General features: G+C 36.6%; 1 protein-coding gene across 1 annotated transcript; it reads left to right on the top strand.

Annotated features, from left to right (window-relative positions):
• Positions 1–945: 945 nt before the first annotated feature.
• Positions 946–12,923, top strand: LOC139122390 (GDP-L-fucose synthase-like). The gene is made up of 8 exons (XM_070687774.1): positions 946–1,041; positions 2,428–2,561; positions 7,014–7,128; positions 8,336–8,538; positions 9,017–9,150; positions 9,777–9,988; positions 10,385–10,484; positions 12,080–12,923. The coding sequence occupies exons 2-8, from the start codon at positions 2,431–2,433 to the stop codon at positions 12,133–12,135; spliced, it is 951 nt and encodes a 316-aa protein (XP_070543875.1). The 5' UTR covers positions 946–1,041; positions 2,428–2,430; the 3' UTR covers positions 12,136–12,923.
• The last annotated feature ends 3,100 nt before the right edge of the window (positions 12,924–16,023 follow it).

Genomic DNA, 16,023 nt, shown 5'->3' with positions numbered 1-16,023 from the left:
GACTTTTAAAATTATTTGAGTTTTCGCTTCAAAATTCAGACTGTCACTTTCAATGCCCCCGAGTATTACATTTTAATATGTTTCTCAGGCGCATGCTGACATTTTGAAGCAATCTGGCGAAATTCAGGATTTAATGAAAAGTCTTTAATTCATCGTAAGCCGCTTTCTACAGCGTAAGTCCAATTGTTAAGACATTAGGGAAGCACATGTGAACGTTTTACGATGATACGTAAAGCTGAATTATGCTCATCCAAAAATGATGGAAAATCGACTTAAAATCAAACATATTTTGTTATAGTGGAATGTCCCTCGGGGACAGACAATCGGACTCTCAGTTTCCTAGTCGAACGCTTGTTTGGGCTCAATGGAGTAACAGCTTGGGAAAAATGGAAAAGAGTGTTTGATTTAGCGAAGAATTACAATATGTTCTTTGCATTAAAATCAAAACCCGGAAGGGGGTATCAGTTGCTTCAGATGACACATTGAAAACCAGCAAGAGGGTCAATACAAAGCAAATACGTTTCCATAGGGGAATGGATTTAAGAGAAAATATAGGAATTAAGCTGAATAGCTTGTTGAGGACTGGTTATCAGTGCTGCATTATACTGGTACAATCCTCGGAATTTCTCGGCCAACGAATACATTAATTTAACTTTATTTTGTCTTTTTAAGAGTCATCTCTAGGGTCTATTTGGCTTTCTCTGGTGTGTTGAGGAATCATTTCAGATTTCCCCGGAAAAAAATTTGCCGACAACAACACGTTTCTACCTTATCATTTTCAATTTACTGATTATTTTCGATATTATTGCATAAAAATGCAAACGGGTTTGTTTGCCGCTTCAATACACAAATTATCAATTCGCCCTCAAAACAGGCCAATCATACAATGAATCAATAAGCCCCCCACGATGAGTCACACATTTGCATAATTTATGTTCGCGCGAGGTAGTTTGTCTAGGGCGTTCGAACATAGCACATTGTTGAGAGTTGTTCACCGTTCAGATTGTCCGCCCATCCAAGCTGACCTTCATCACGTTGTCAGTAAGTTTCTTTAATTTTTATTTTTATTTGTTGCTGTTTCCTTGTGGGACGAAAATTCTGCGTTAGCTATTGGCTAAACGAAAAACGAAATATTGCCTCCGAGAATGAATCAAGACCAAGAGCACATTGATATTCAGCTTTGAAGATAGAGCTTTCCGAACGACTAAAATGATATTTGGTTTGAAAAAGCTGAGGATATGAAGGAAAAGATTCCATGCATTGTGCATATTAAAGCTGCTCAAAGTACTTTCTTAAGAAGATTAATGGATATTGAAAGACGCTTTTTAATACTGGTTCGCACTCCATGTTAAACGATAAAGGTCTCCTTCTGTTGATATTGTTTTGGTCTCACGATAAAAATAACCTATTCTACTCTATGTTTTTAAAACTATATTAGACATCCATCCATCCATCCATCCATCCATCCATCCATCCATCCATCCATCCATTCATCAGTACGCTCTCTTGCTCCTTATACAAGCCCTTGAAATTCACTCACCTGTGTTCGCCAACATTCACAAATAAGAATATCTATTTATTGATCTGTTCAGTTATCTTTATGTAATTTACATAAAATCTGTCTATTTACAAGCTCAATAACTCGATCGATAGCATATGAGTATATTACTATTACAAAGACACTTGCGCCAAAGACGTGATAAACTTCTGAGAATTTATTTGCACGCTTCACACCCCAAATTTGTGCCAATAATTCCCTGTTATCTGTACAAATGTCTTTAGTCATATCTTAATCCGTTTACATTCAGTCCAGTGCTTGGGTACACATTGCTGTGGCTCTTCTCATATCAGCCCGTGCACATTTTCATACGTGGGTAGGCTATGATGTCACATCCGGTAGTGTACCGAAAATTATGCCACGAGAGTTGCAGCATGTATAAATGTCTGTATGTAGAGCGGTATTGGACGTTTGACAACTAAAAAATATCACAAATCACTGAAAACTATCCCAAAAAATGACAAGTCTGACGTTGAAACCAGAGACAGGCAGACAAGGAAAACAAATTCCATTATTTGGATTGTCATGGCAGCATAACTGGATTGATTTCGTTACAAATTTATGAAACTAAATTTATTCAATAATTCATTATAATATACGCCTAATCAAGAGAAATATATACTATTACAAAGAAACAAAGACCGAAACATTATCTTCAACAAATACACTTATTGAGTAAAAATAAAAGGACGACCATAGTCATATATAGCCTAGGCATTCAGAAAAAAATCAAAGGAGTGTAATTTGCGGCTGATTTTGACACAGTTTCCGCGGAATAAAACAAGCGAAAGTTGGCACAGTGATTCCGATCAAAACGTGGTTTGCAATTTCACCTGGCTATATTTGCACCGCACTTTTTTCCTTCACAGGACATGTCAGATAAGGTTGTTCTAGTAACTGGAGGCACAGGTTTGATCGGCACAGCGATCCAGACCGTCGTAAAGAGAGAAGCTCTACCCGATGAAAAATGGTTTTTTGTATCGTCAAAAGATGCAAATCTGCAGTGAGTATGCTTACGAAAGTTTCGCTCATCACCAGCATGGGAGATAAAATAGTGATTTTTTTGCACTTACATGTATAGAAGAAATTGCATTAAAAAGACTCGTTTATCAACCTTGATGCCCAAGACTGTGGTTAACAATATCATGTACTTGATCGTTGGGCTAAATAAAAAATATATGTGTTTCCTGTACCTGAACTACCCCCTCCCCCCCCGAAAAACCCAAACCATCGACATTAGATATTTTTTTGCAGTTCTAAAACATTTTAAGGTGAAGGGCGACGAATTCGGACGCGCACACGCTTTAGAACGTTTCTGCGCAGATTTAACTCCAGCCTGCCGCAAATGGGTTATTTTGTAGCACATGTATTTAACATCACCTGTCATTGTTGAAATTGCGCTTTTACCTAATTTTTTGACCCAGTGTCTTAGAAATACATGTGACCTATTACCTTGTCATATTTTGACCCCCTAGGAAGCTGGTTTTTATTCAATATGAGCGAAAAATTAACATTTCTCTCCCATTTACATGGCGCATATTACCCATTCACCTGGAGATATTGTAAAAAGTAGCGTGGTGACACCCGTTTATTAAAAGTGTAAACTAAATGGTATTATGTCAGGATTTTATTCGCCAAGTTTGGTCAAAATGACACCATTCAAAGCAACAGGAAGAAAGTTCGAAAATTATGTAGTGACATAATTTCGATATCGTCATTTTGTAATCGATACTTATGTTAAAATTTCTTCACAAACATCATGAAAACTATACATTCGATAGATATGGATCTTAAGTCTTGGTATTTATTAAAATTAACTCATTTGCTAAGCGTTTTATAATTGCTTTCTTTAGTTTAAGTGAATTATATCATTTTTATTTATTTCTAAAGACGCCATTTTAACGTCCGTTTCCATGGAAACAAGCACGGTGACCCCCATTTTTATTTTTATTTTTGCACTTGCACAACTTCCAAGAATATTTGTGCAAAGTTTCAAGAAAATGACACCACAACTTAATTTTGACGTAATTCGTAGTACTTCACCTTAAGTAAAATTCTCAAAATGTTACCGTATTTTGCAGGACTAAGCCGACAAACAAGAAACAATAAAATTGAGAAATTCTTCCGACCCATCTACCATTATTTTCGGAGGCACGTTACAGGAAATATAATTTGTTTATAATGTGGCCTTTAGTCATAAGTGTTTCTTTGTGTGTTAAAAACGACAGCGATTTGTCCCGTTAATTTCACATAAAGTATAATTGTGATTTATTCTATTGTAAGATCAGTATGTAGTCCAGTCAATCTACGAGATTTTGGCATCCAACTGACCACAAACTGCTGGCAGCCATATTTAATTTACGCAAATTATACATATTTCCCCTGGGTGGATTCCGGTAACCTTTAATATGTAGTTCTGGGTACCTCTCAAAATGCATTCCGAAGAAAAAAACTTCTGTTGCAATTTTTGGTAGCTCTGACCCTATTTTGACTTGATTTGTAAAGACAAATTTTATACCATCCTAAATCCAAATTAGCGTGCACATTTTCATGTATGTGCGTATTCTCATTTGGATCGGCTGCGCACATATTCTTGTTTGGAGCATTTGGCATACGAAACATCACGAAGAGGCGTCAGTTTGAGCTCCCGCTCCCTTCTTGTGGCACGGGCTACTCAATGCTCTTATCTCCTCGCCAGTTTGATCGGCACGAGCGCATTCCATACGTCTTTAATACCTGCCGCATGTCTGACTATGTGTCGGTGATTCTACAGCGCAACAGCAGGGAACGTCAAGCTGGTGCAAAGTCCGTTCGTGTGTTCGGGTTTTGATCAGAACGTAAAACCTGACCGCTTTCCTCCGAGTGTGACGTGTTCGGCAACCCTTTGAACCCCAAAGTCAATTTTTGTCACCTTTATAAAATATACCCCCGTTCATTTTTTTCAGATTTTGCCAAAATCATGCAATTAAACTGTTGCCAATAATATGTGATGTTCATTTCGTCCAAAGCTATAAAAAATATTACAGAACAATTTATAAAAATTAGTGAAATGCTGCACTTAAATCTTTATGGAACAAATTACAGCACTCAAAAGGTTTATGTAACATTCGCCTCGAAGCATGACATTTTAATTTTTGCTTAGATTTCATTCACCGGGACTTTAAATTATTTCCTTTACAATTAAAAATAAACATTAGGGATCACTATACACATTTTTTGACAGAGTAACAAATTATAAACATTTACCGATATATGAAATTCAAAATGAACGCTTTATAATGTGTGATCTCTCGGAAAAAATTAACCCTTTGAGCGCCAAAATCAATTATTGTCACGCAAATAAAATATACCCCAGTAATTTTTTGCCAAAATTTTGATAAAAAGCTCTAGCAAAAATGTGATTTCCATTTTGTTCAAAATTATTAGAAAAATCACAGAACATTTCATAAAAATTTGTTGAACGTTTTACTGAAATTTTGACGGAAAAAATTACAGCACTCAAAAGATTAAAGTGTCGGTTTTCTCGAAAAGAAGAAGGTAAGAATTTTATTCACTCTACACCCTTCAAAATGAGTCCACACATACATGTAGAGTGGATCAGAAAAGTATTGAAAAAAGTCGGCGATTTATTTATTTTGAACAAATAACAATCATAAAAAGAGAAACATCGAACAAAAACAGAATAACATCAAAAAATTTCAAAAGCAGACTGACACCAAGAGCCATTTGTGCATGGATAATACAGGAAAGTACCGAGACGTATTTCCAATGCGGTCCAAAAACAATACACGAACTAAAAATACAGTAAAAAAGAATAAAGAAAGCAAAAATACCAAAATGCATGATAAAGTTAACCGCAGTTAAGTCTTCCGCGGATTTTGAGACAAGTACACTTTGTATTTAACTCTTTACGTTTCATTTATTGAAACAACATTCCTGATGTTACATGGAAAATTTTCCATGACGTTGATACACAATAACGAAGCGCATTTTGTAAACGTCAGCCCGCAGTTGTAATATAAGCTTAAACAGAAAAAGTTATCAACTATTGCATGAAATAGATTTCATATTCTTCAGTCTTGCATTTAGCAACCGGTAGACTATAATTACATTTGAAATTTGTTTGTCATATGATCATCGTCCCTCCACAAGACTTAGAAACATTCATCTTCCACCATATATGTGGGCATATTCACAACAGAGCCTGTGGTGAAAATGATGAAATAGTTGATCGACCAAGGATAAAACCTATAACAGGAAGTACTTGACTTGGTTGTAAAATTGTCATTGTGGATGGTTTAAAAATTAAAACGCCGCAACATAGCCTGGAGATTAATCCCAGGGAGTTTGTCAATAGTTAAATTGACATCAGGGTTGATGGTTAGATCGTGGAAAATGTTGCTTAAGGCCGGAAGAATAATTAAATTGTTGCTCGGAATCGTCGCTTTTACTTTACCCTGTTTGGAAATTTTCATTTTTTTGTTTGAAACTGCGGCATGTATATACTTCTGTGCAACTTTTAAGGCATTTTTGTCGTAAATGTTCTTACATTTTTGGTTTTTATTCCTTGAAGTATGAGCAAATGCTCAGACTCTGGTCTGTCAACACTGCTTGTATATGTAATGCCTCAGTCTATTATTGTGGACAGTTTGTAAAATCTAGACTCCAAGTCATCAATTACATTGTAAGTAGTGTGAGATTTTGCTGGTTCATAAAAAAATTAAGAGTCGCTCGCCACCTCTGTAGCTTCGCCAAACCATCCTAGGAACAATATTTTTACCCGGCTTAAAGTTATGTTTTGCCCTAGTTTCAAAACATTAAGCATATTTGAGAAGAACGGCATATCAAGGTTAAGAAACTCAGTCATTAAAACTATCAAGTTTTGTGAATAATGTGCGTTGATTTTAGTGTATTTTTTTCAAGTTTCATTGAAAGTGTTTGCGTTATTTTACTGTAATTGATACAATTTCTACACGATGTCTTCATAAGCGCAGAGTGTTAACCCTTTGAGCGCCCAAGTCAATTTTTGTCGCTTTTAAAAAATATACCCCAGTAAATTTTTTCCAGATGTTTACTAAAATTTTGATAAAAAACTGTAGCCAATAAAATGTGGTGTCCATTTGGTCCAAAATTATCAAAAACATTACAGAAAATTTCAAGAAAATTAGTAAAATGTTGTAATAAAATTTTGGTGGGAAAAATACAGCATTTAGGTTAAATACACTGGTGATAATTTATTTTTACTTATTATCTAACACTAAAATATTGTACTGCTAGTTCTATTCAGCGCCAAGAGTGGCAGCTGTTTTAAATAATTTTGCTTTCACGGTTTTTCGGGCAAACTCTTTCATAGTAATATTTTCTGTGAACCTTTGTCAGCACACATGGTAAGCATCTCCTTGGAGAGTTAACTTCACAGAGCCAATATTCTACAATTACATCTATTTTAATACAGGTTGGAGGCCGATACCTTCGCGCTGTTTGAGAAGTATAAACCCACTCATGTAATCCACCTTGCGGCCGATTTTGGAGGGCTGTACCATAACCTTAGAGCCAATCTCGATGTTTTTGTAAGTAAAAGTGTTCTCTCACTTATATCATACCCAGAGTGGCAACTTATATGTTTGTCTACGAAAGGTAGTCTCTCAGTCCGTCTGTATGTCTGTCCGTCCGTCTGTCTATCTGACCTTGTGTCTGTCTGTCTGTTTGCCTGTCTGTGTCTGTCTGACGTACTCATACCATGTATGATATTATAAACATATTGCAGAATGTTATATATATATATATATATATATATATATATATATATATATATATATATATATATATATATATATATATATATATATATCATTCTGCAATATGTTTCAAATATCATACATAATATCATTCAAATTCAAATATCATACATGATATATATATATATATATATATATATATATATATATATATATATATATATATATATATATATATATATATATATATATATATATAACGTTCTTCCATATTCGGCGTGATTTTTCACTGTATTTACAAAGCCATAAAGCCCGAAAGAGAAAATGCTGATAAAGTATGGGTCTGACTAATACGGTTTCACTTTGTTTGTCAATCAAATATGAATATTTTGACGAGGCACAGCTGTTGTTATTAACTTTTATTTATTTAGTTTTATTTGATATTTTTGTCGATCTGGTCTGCTTGGTGTTTCATAGTAGGGTGCAGCGCGTGTGTTTTGACACGCAGATACTTTTACTCTGTATTTTTTTCTTAGTTTTGGTCTAATGGTCATATATTCATAGAATTCCCAAAGATAACAAACCATCCACCATTTAGCGACGTTTCCTGCCACAAAGTTGCAGTACAAATATCTTATTTATAGAGTTAGAAATTCTTATTAAAGTGATTATCTATATCTGATAGTTATAGAATTAAATCATTGAGGACTGTTGATGGTGAAAATATAGACGTACGTAGCAAAATGAAACTAAACTGAATGTGCATTGAAGAAATGAATCATCATATTTTTGTAAATATGTTTAGAGATAACACGAAAAAATAGGCTCTAAGATTAGTATTTGGTAGCTTTCCAGTTTTGAAATTTTAATAACTGAACACAGTGTCTCAAATCTTTGACACCGAGAATCCCTTTGTCTCTTTCGATGAAAATTAATATTTTTGCCAGCAGTTGACGGAAGATGCAAGCCGCATTTTCTCAAAACAAATATTGTTCATGGTAGTTTTATGCAAGGGTTGTTTTCTTTTATCCTCCAACAGCGCAACAATATGAAAATAAACGATAATGTTCTGTACAGCTGTTACAAGTATAATGTCCAGAAGTGCGTGTCGTGTCTGTCGACGAGTATATTTCCTGCCAAGACTACATATCCGATTAACGAGACCATGATTCATAGCGGCCCACCACACCAATCAGATTTCGGGTACTCCTACGCCAAACGAATGATCGACGTAATGAACAGGTCTGTAAATAAAATGAACTCGCCATTGTAACAGTTTGCAAGTACTTTGTACTTAGGGAACATGGATAATAAAACACATTCTTAGTTTTTGAGGTTGTGCATGTAAATGTGTTGAAATACCTCCAATGTTTCATTGTTCGAGCAATACCTATATATATATATATATATATATATATATATATATATATATATATATATATATATATATTATATATATATATATATATATATATATATATATATATATATTATGAGGCCAAGTAAAAATATGCAAACATGTGTTTCCAGTAACGCGACCAGACCCTAGAGAAAGCAGCCGATCCTAGACACTTTTTTCGCATTTTCAAAAAATTAAAAAAAATATACATTCCCTCTAATCTACTATGAATAAATTTTCACACGCATGCCAGTGGAAACACACATACTTGTTTAACCACAAAGGCTTGGAACCAATGTGTGTTATGTTTTTTGTTGTCAGGGGTTACAACGTGCAGCACAGCTGTAAGTTCGTGTCTGTGGTACCAACCAACGTCTTTGGACCGTTCGATAATTTCAACCTGGAGGACGGCAACGTCATGCCTGCAACCATTCATAAGGTCTTCTGTTCAAAAAGTAAGCGCCATCATCGGCCAATGGGCAAAGAGAAACCATACAAGTGGATGGAAATCTCTTCTCCCTCAATGGAACATACAATAGTATTTTCTGTTATCATACCTCGCTAGGCTATTGAATAATACTCGAGAAATTAAAACATTTGAGAGCCTAGACGCATGTTACATATAATGTAATCGTGCTGGGTTAATAACTTCGATTCAACCTGTCATTAAAATTCTTAGAATTTGGTGAAACAGCAATAGCCACCTAGGACTAGTTTATTTTTTTGTCCGTATGTAATTGTAGGAACGTTGCAGCTTTATTCATGATTTAGTGTGCCAGATATTTTGATTTTTCTCTATATCATGTTTGTTTCGAAGTTCCAAATAGATGTGAATATTTGATGCAGCAGACTATCGTCAGTACGATCCGACACATTACTGCTGCCAAATTCTCTTACCTTGTTACATTGCTACCAAACTCAAACTGGACCTACAGACCTTGGAACTTATTCTTCAGGGCTTTATACTAATGTTGACATTACAAACTTATTTGGTTTGCTTGACGTCCACTGTTTCTATGGTAATTTCAACTAACAATGCTTAGTCGGATTGGCCAATCAGAATTTTTGGTATTGTTTCCAGGGGATAACTTGCCATTTGTCATCTGGGGTACAGGATCCCCTCGTCGTCAGTTTATCTACTCTCTAGACTTAGCCAGACTGTTCCTATGGGTCCTGCGTGAGTATGATGACGTATCTCCCATCATCCTCTCTGTTGGTGAGGAAGATGAAGTGTCTATCAAGGAGGCTGCTGAGATGGTGATTGAAGCCTTTGATTTCAAAGGAAAAGTTGTCGTATCCTTTGTGTCCGAATGCTAATTGTCTGTGTTGAACCTGGAACACGCTTTTAACAGATGTACGCAGGAATAGGTTGACAGCTGAATGTAGTGTATGTTGAACCATGCAGACCACTTATGAATGGCTTTATGGCTTTTGCAACCGTGTATTTGTTCGCAAAGCTAGTTATAGTTATTTCCCAGTAAACTAAGTCGATAATTATTTCGGATCACCTTCTACTTCACCGTGCAAGCAAACCCGCATGTCTCCCAAACTTTCTGTTGCAATGTTTCGGTGGGAAACAATTTGATTTGTTTTGATAAGCTGCGCACGCCTCCGATATCCTAGCAATGGCTAGTGACTTCTCATTTTTAATGTCACGCAGAGTTTAAGCACCCTTAACTCACTAATCAGTTCGACACTAGCAAATCTGATGGTCAGTTCAAGAAGACCGCCCATAACGGAAAACTGAGGAGTTATCTGCCTGATTTTAAGTTTACACCAATCAAACAAGGTACGTACTGCGTAGATTGTATAGTTGCTAATGCATATTTATAACCAATAGTTGGCGAGGATTTTTAATCGGTTGATGGAGCAGCTGGTCAACTAGGTGTGGTTAATTATATATATATATATATATATATATATATATATATATATATATATATATATATATATATATATATATATATATATATAAATCAGTATTGCGGCAAGAATTTTAGATCAGGGGACACTGTGTCCCACTACCACTACAGTTTGTACATTTTGGGGACAAGCAGTTGTCAATCAAATTTTGCATTATTTCGTAACACATTAGTTTCACTGAACAAAATTCAAGCTACCGGGACCGCGTCGCTATGCTTGAATTTCAGGCAATTGAAGCAGTATACCGTATCTGCCGCGAATCAGAGCTCAGACGGACTACAGTCAAATTATGATATGAAGTGCAGCGTTTTAATTACTTTTAATCATATAGCTAGCTCCGAAAGTACGTAAGTGTAAGCCTCAAAATAATTATGCAAAACAAAGATCATCGTCAGTAACAGATATTACTTGTAGACTACACCCATCACAGTCGACTCACGAGTGCGCCCGAGGTGACCCGCAGTACGCAAGAGTGCGGGACAACAGGTTCCGTTTTGTGGACATTGTCGCAATATATTTATATATATATATTTATATATGTATATATAATAACACAAATCACTTCAAGTACAAAGTAATAATATCTGTTACTTACTTACATTCAATATTTCTAAGTAAAATTAATTCCATAAGCTTAGAAGCAACAGTCGAACTGCAATCGGACGATAGTTACTTTTGTGATTGATATTGTTGTTTTTGTCCTTTATGATGGGAACTAAACGACCTTGTTCTCAACGATCACTTTCGTGATGATGACGATATCGAGCGACAGATGAGATGCTTTTATATATCAGCTAATATGCTTATGAGAAAATTTTCTCGATGTACCTTTGAAGTCAAGAGTGTTCTTTTCAAAACATATTGTTATCAATTGTATGGCGGTCCAATTCGGATGAAATATTCTGTTAATATTATGAGGAAATTGAAAGTTGCTTACAATAATGCTGCTCGTCTTTTATTGGGTTACGATAAACGTAGTAGTGCAAGCTCTATGTTTATATCTAACAGAATCAATAACTTTGATGCCTTGCTGCGAAGGCAAATTTATGGTTTAAAGCAAAGACTTCTAAGAAGCAGTAATGATATTGTACGATGTGTGTATGACTCATTATATTTAAACTCTGAAATGATAAAGTTATGGAATAAGCTTCTTTTTGTATAACTTAACCAAGCTGTGTATATTTATCACCAGATTTTCTTTTGTTGTTATATGGACAATGAGTCCGAAATAAAGTTTATAATAATAATAATAATTAAGTTTCAATGCATCCTGTCTGAAGATTGCAGGATGTATGAAACTTATGTAACAGATATTCTTACTTTGTACTTGAAGTGATTTGTGGTATTATTTATATCGATATATATATATATCAACTTCTGTTACGATTTCTCTAAATTGCTTCATTTTCTGCTGCCCTGCAGAGTGATTTATGTTTTCGTTCTCTTTTTCTATTTTTCCAGCCATCAAGGAAACTGTGGATTGGTTTACTGGAAACTTTGAAACAGCTCGCAAGTAAAAAAAACAATTGCAAGAAATATTGGGCAATCTTTAGGGATATGGATTTAGACAAACTACCGGCACTACCGTCCAATAAATCCAGATACTCTTTGTTCTCCAGTTTCTTTGGTTTTATTAATTCAAGTACGTCTCAAATTAATGTAATGTTTGCCTAATTGTAGATTAAAGGATTCAATAATTGCTTAAAATCATAAAATCAGGATGATTTTTGTACAAGTTTTTGACAATTTTATTTATGCTCAACATGGATTTCCGAGCTACGCAGCTCCCTTACATATAGACTCTCTAACAGCCCCGCCGGCTTCACCTCAGCCCATAATACCGCCCTCAGCAGGTACAGCTGTAACCCTGCTGGCTCAGTGAGCCTCGCGTGCTAGAAAGACCGTTGAGGGCCAATCACGATGTGGGTGAGGCTAAAGCTGCGTAGCCGACGGAGGAGCTGTGAGAGAGTCTATCTTTCATACTACAAGACAGACAAGGGGCAGTACTATCGGCATTCCTAGTTACTCTTACTTTAAATAGTTACTCTTACTAGATTTTATCTTATTTTGCAAAAGTTTTCTGTGTGGGACAGTTTAAGCTATAAAATAGTTAAATTATTACGAGTGCGATGAGTACTTTCTATTTATAAAAGTATGCTATTGTCCACACAACATTTGGTATCTCCGATAAACAAAGGCGATTCCAGTGGCATTCAATTCCAACTGCTGTATTAAGCGTCCCTGTTTTGTTTGACAAATACTTGTTAATGACATTGTGTAGTAATAAACTGTTAGATTAATGATCTTCAGTTTTCGATTTACTTGAGTGTACGTGAGATGGTATTTGTGTATTCGTCCATGTGTTTTATATCGAGTGTATCTATGAGTACCTCTGTAATATCATGAAGCAAAGATTTGGGAATGGAGACTATTTGCTCATTTGCTTAGTACACAACCGCATTTTCGCTACCATACTATCAACCAGCTCTGTACAGTTGCTTGTCATGTTTCAAATGGAGAATGCTGTTCCCCGGTTTTTTGGTGCACTGCACTGGAAGATTGTCTTCCTGACGGTCCTACACTGTACACGTCACGTGATGAAATCAAAGGCTGTACCTCGTTGTAAATTTTCAACAACAAAAAAATTCGTTCGCCCGTTCTTCTTATCTGCTCTACGATCGGTCACATACCTGTAGCAATATTCCCTCGGTCAAAAGTCTACATGAGGCGAAACAGGACGAGATGTTCAATACCGCGTTTCTTATGTGTATGCCATTCGTATGGCAGTACGTATACCCCCGAACCTACAGCTTGCTGTTTTAATCGGAAAACAGTTTAAAGTTAATATCTAACAGGTAGACATCAGTGGACTGTCAGGAAAGTGTTTTAGTAGAGAGATTTACGTGCCGTTTCATTTTTTCCTTATTTAAAAGTAGTTACATTTTCAGTTAAAACTTTGTAAAATTGTTTGAGTATAACACAGTTAATTGTTTATTTATTGTTAATTTGCGAAGGATTTGTTTAAATATTATATTGTTTACTTTGATCCTATCAGGAAGTTTATATTTCCAGTCATTGTTTAAAGTACACCACCAAGGCAATGTCAACAAATGCTACTGAAGATTAAGACTTTAGTTAAAGCAATTTAATACTCACCCAAGAATATCACAAATCATACATATTTACTGAGATATAAATGGCAGATTAATATTATGTTCTTCATCGTGAAAAATCTGATGAGATGGCATATAGGCCTAACATGTTATTCACCTGTTGTTTTGTTTTCTAGTAAAATCTGAGACAAAATGTTGAACTTTCATAAAAATATATAATACCGCTTTATAATGAGATTTATTTGTTTATTGATTTCAATCTCTTTTGTATACTTGATAGACATTCTCATGTTTATTCTAACACCGGCAGCGTTGCATTTATAACACAGCCTTGCAGTCGGGAGTGCAGCAGCAGAATACAAGTACACATTAATGTACGGCCAGCTGTATGCACGGTCACTCCACACAGAGTGACCGTGATTCATGCTACTATTAGGAGAGGTTTCTGCTTCTATAGCTACCCATTCAAAATGCCGCCGTAGGCGCCCCGGGCGTAGGCGGCAGCTCCAAGATAATAGTTTCAAAGATTCTTGTTCAAAAATGCTGCAGTCGCTTTCGGCTCTATCCCTAACCGATAAAAAAACAGACTTTGGTTTTGTTGGGCCAAGTGTTTCCGTCGTAAAGGTGAGAATTGTTAAAGTGTTCAAAGTCGAAAAAACTCGTTCGCACTTTGCATGCAGCTCCTATCGTCTGACTGCTACTATTGACACCCTCGTGAAATTGATTGTGAAGAGTGGCTTGAGTCACATCACTTGTTTTTGACTCGCTCAATGCTAAAAGCGAACTGCTGATTGAGACTTATGGAAATCCGGTCACGACATGCGACATGCGACCTGCGACTTCAAAACTGCGACCTGCGTCCTGCGAGTTTGAAACATGCGACCTGCGACTTCGGCATTTAGACCTAGGTGTAACCTGCGACTTCACAACAGCGACCTGCGTCCTGCGTGTTTGTCAAACTGCGACCTGCGACTTCACAACTGCGACATCATGCGACCTGTTACTGTTAACATAACGAGCACTAGCAACGCTCAAATATGCCCTAAATAAAAACCCTTATAAGCGGCCGGAAACTCCGGTCGATGCTGGGTCATGTTAATTATCAGGTGCAGCCAAAGAACAATGCACTTTTAAAGGGGTCCTTACTATGATAAGATATATTGTGCATGGCAAGTAATGTGAACTGACCATTTTTAAGTCATGAGGGTAAATAATTAGCTTTTCATAATTTGCCCTCCCACTAATTTTTTTTCAACTTACCCTCCCGCACTCAAACTTCATTTTTACCCACTCCCCACTATTTTTTGCCTGTTTCCCCTCCCCACTGCCCTGTGGTGAAAAAAAAAACTTGCCGATTTTCCCTGCCCTGGAAAAATTCCTCTCAAAATTTTGTCATTCCATTTCTCCTGCAGACATGAAAAGTTATAAGTACTTGCCAGGTGTCCCCATCCCCGGAAACATCATGGCTCAACTTCCCCTGTCTCCGTTTTTAAAGTACCGTAGCTTTCCCTCTCCTCGTTTTTCGCCAAGCCCTGTCCCTGGACAATCAACAGATATCTGCCCTGCCCTACAAAAAACAAACTAAAATTTGCTCCCCTGCCACTTAAAAACATGTCCTCTGCCCGAGCAAAATTAAAATTTCCCCTGCCCTCAAAAATTGCTCCCGGAACAGCTTTTTCGATGAATAGCTCCGTTGGCTGCACCTGAATTATAATATGACACCACACACCGAAACGTCAATAGTGGCTAACTCTCTCACAACGTAGCTGTATGTGGGTCCATAGCTGTGGTGTTTTCAGACGGGATTCATGTAGAAGGCATGAATCCCGTCTGAAAACACCACAGCTATGGACCCACAGCTATCAATAACGAATCTGGCTTCTCCTCTTCGAGGACGAAGATGACTTCATCACACAACCAAGCGGAGGGGATACAAAACAAGAGAGCGACTGATGAAGGAACCCCATTTTGGTTCCGAAACACCGTTAAGACGAATCACTCAATCAACAAACCGGTTTACCGGGGACCCAGATCATAGGACTAGGGTCAAAGCACTACCGATTCACCGGTGTCTCGCCATGTATTCCACACAAAATAAATGCAATGATCCTTTTATTCACCATATCGTAATATTAAACAATCTTGGTAGAGCCGATGTGTGGAGTTGCCCTCATTTTCCTTTATATTTGTCGCATGTCGCAGTTGTGAAGTCGCAGGTCGCAGTTTGACAAACACGCAGGACGCAGGTCGCTGTTGTGAAGTCGCAGGTTACACCTAGGTCTAAATGCCGAA

The sequence above is a fragment of the Ptychodera flava genome, chromosome 2, assembly GCF_041260155.1.
Source record: "Ptychodera flava strain L36383 chromosome 2, AS_Pfla_20210202, whole genome shotgun sequence".
Classification (NCBI taxonomy): Eukaryota; Metazoa; Hemichordata; class Enteropneusta; family Ptychoderidae; genus Ptychodera; species Ptychodera flava.
Note: the sequence above shows the minus strand (reverse complement) of the source record. Positions and strands in the feature narration are given on the sequence as shown.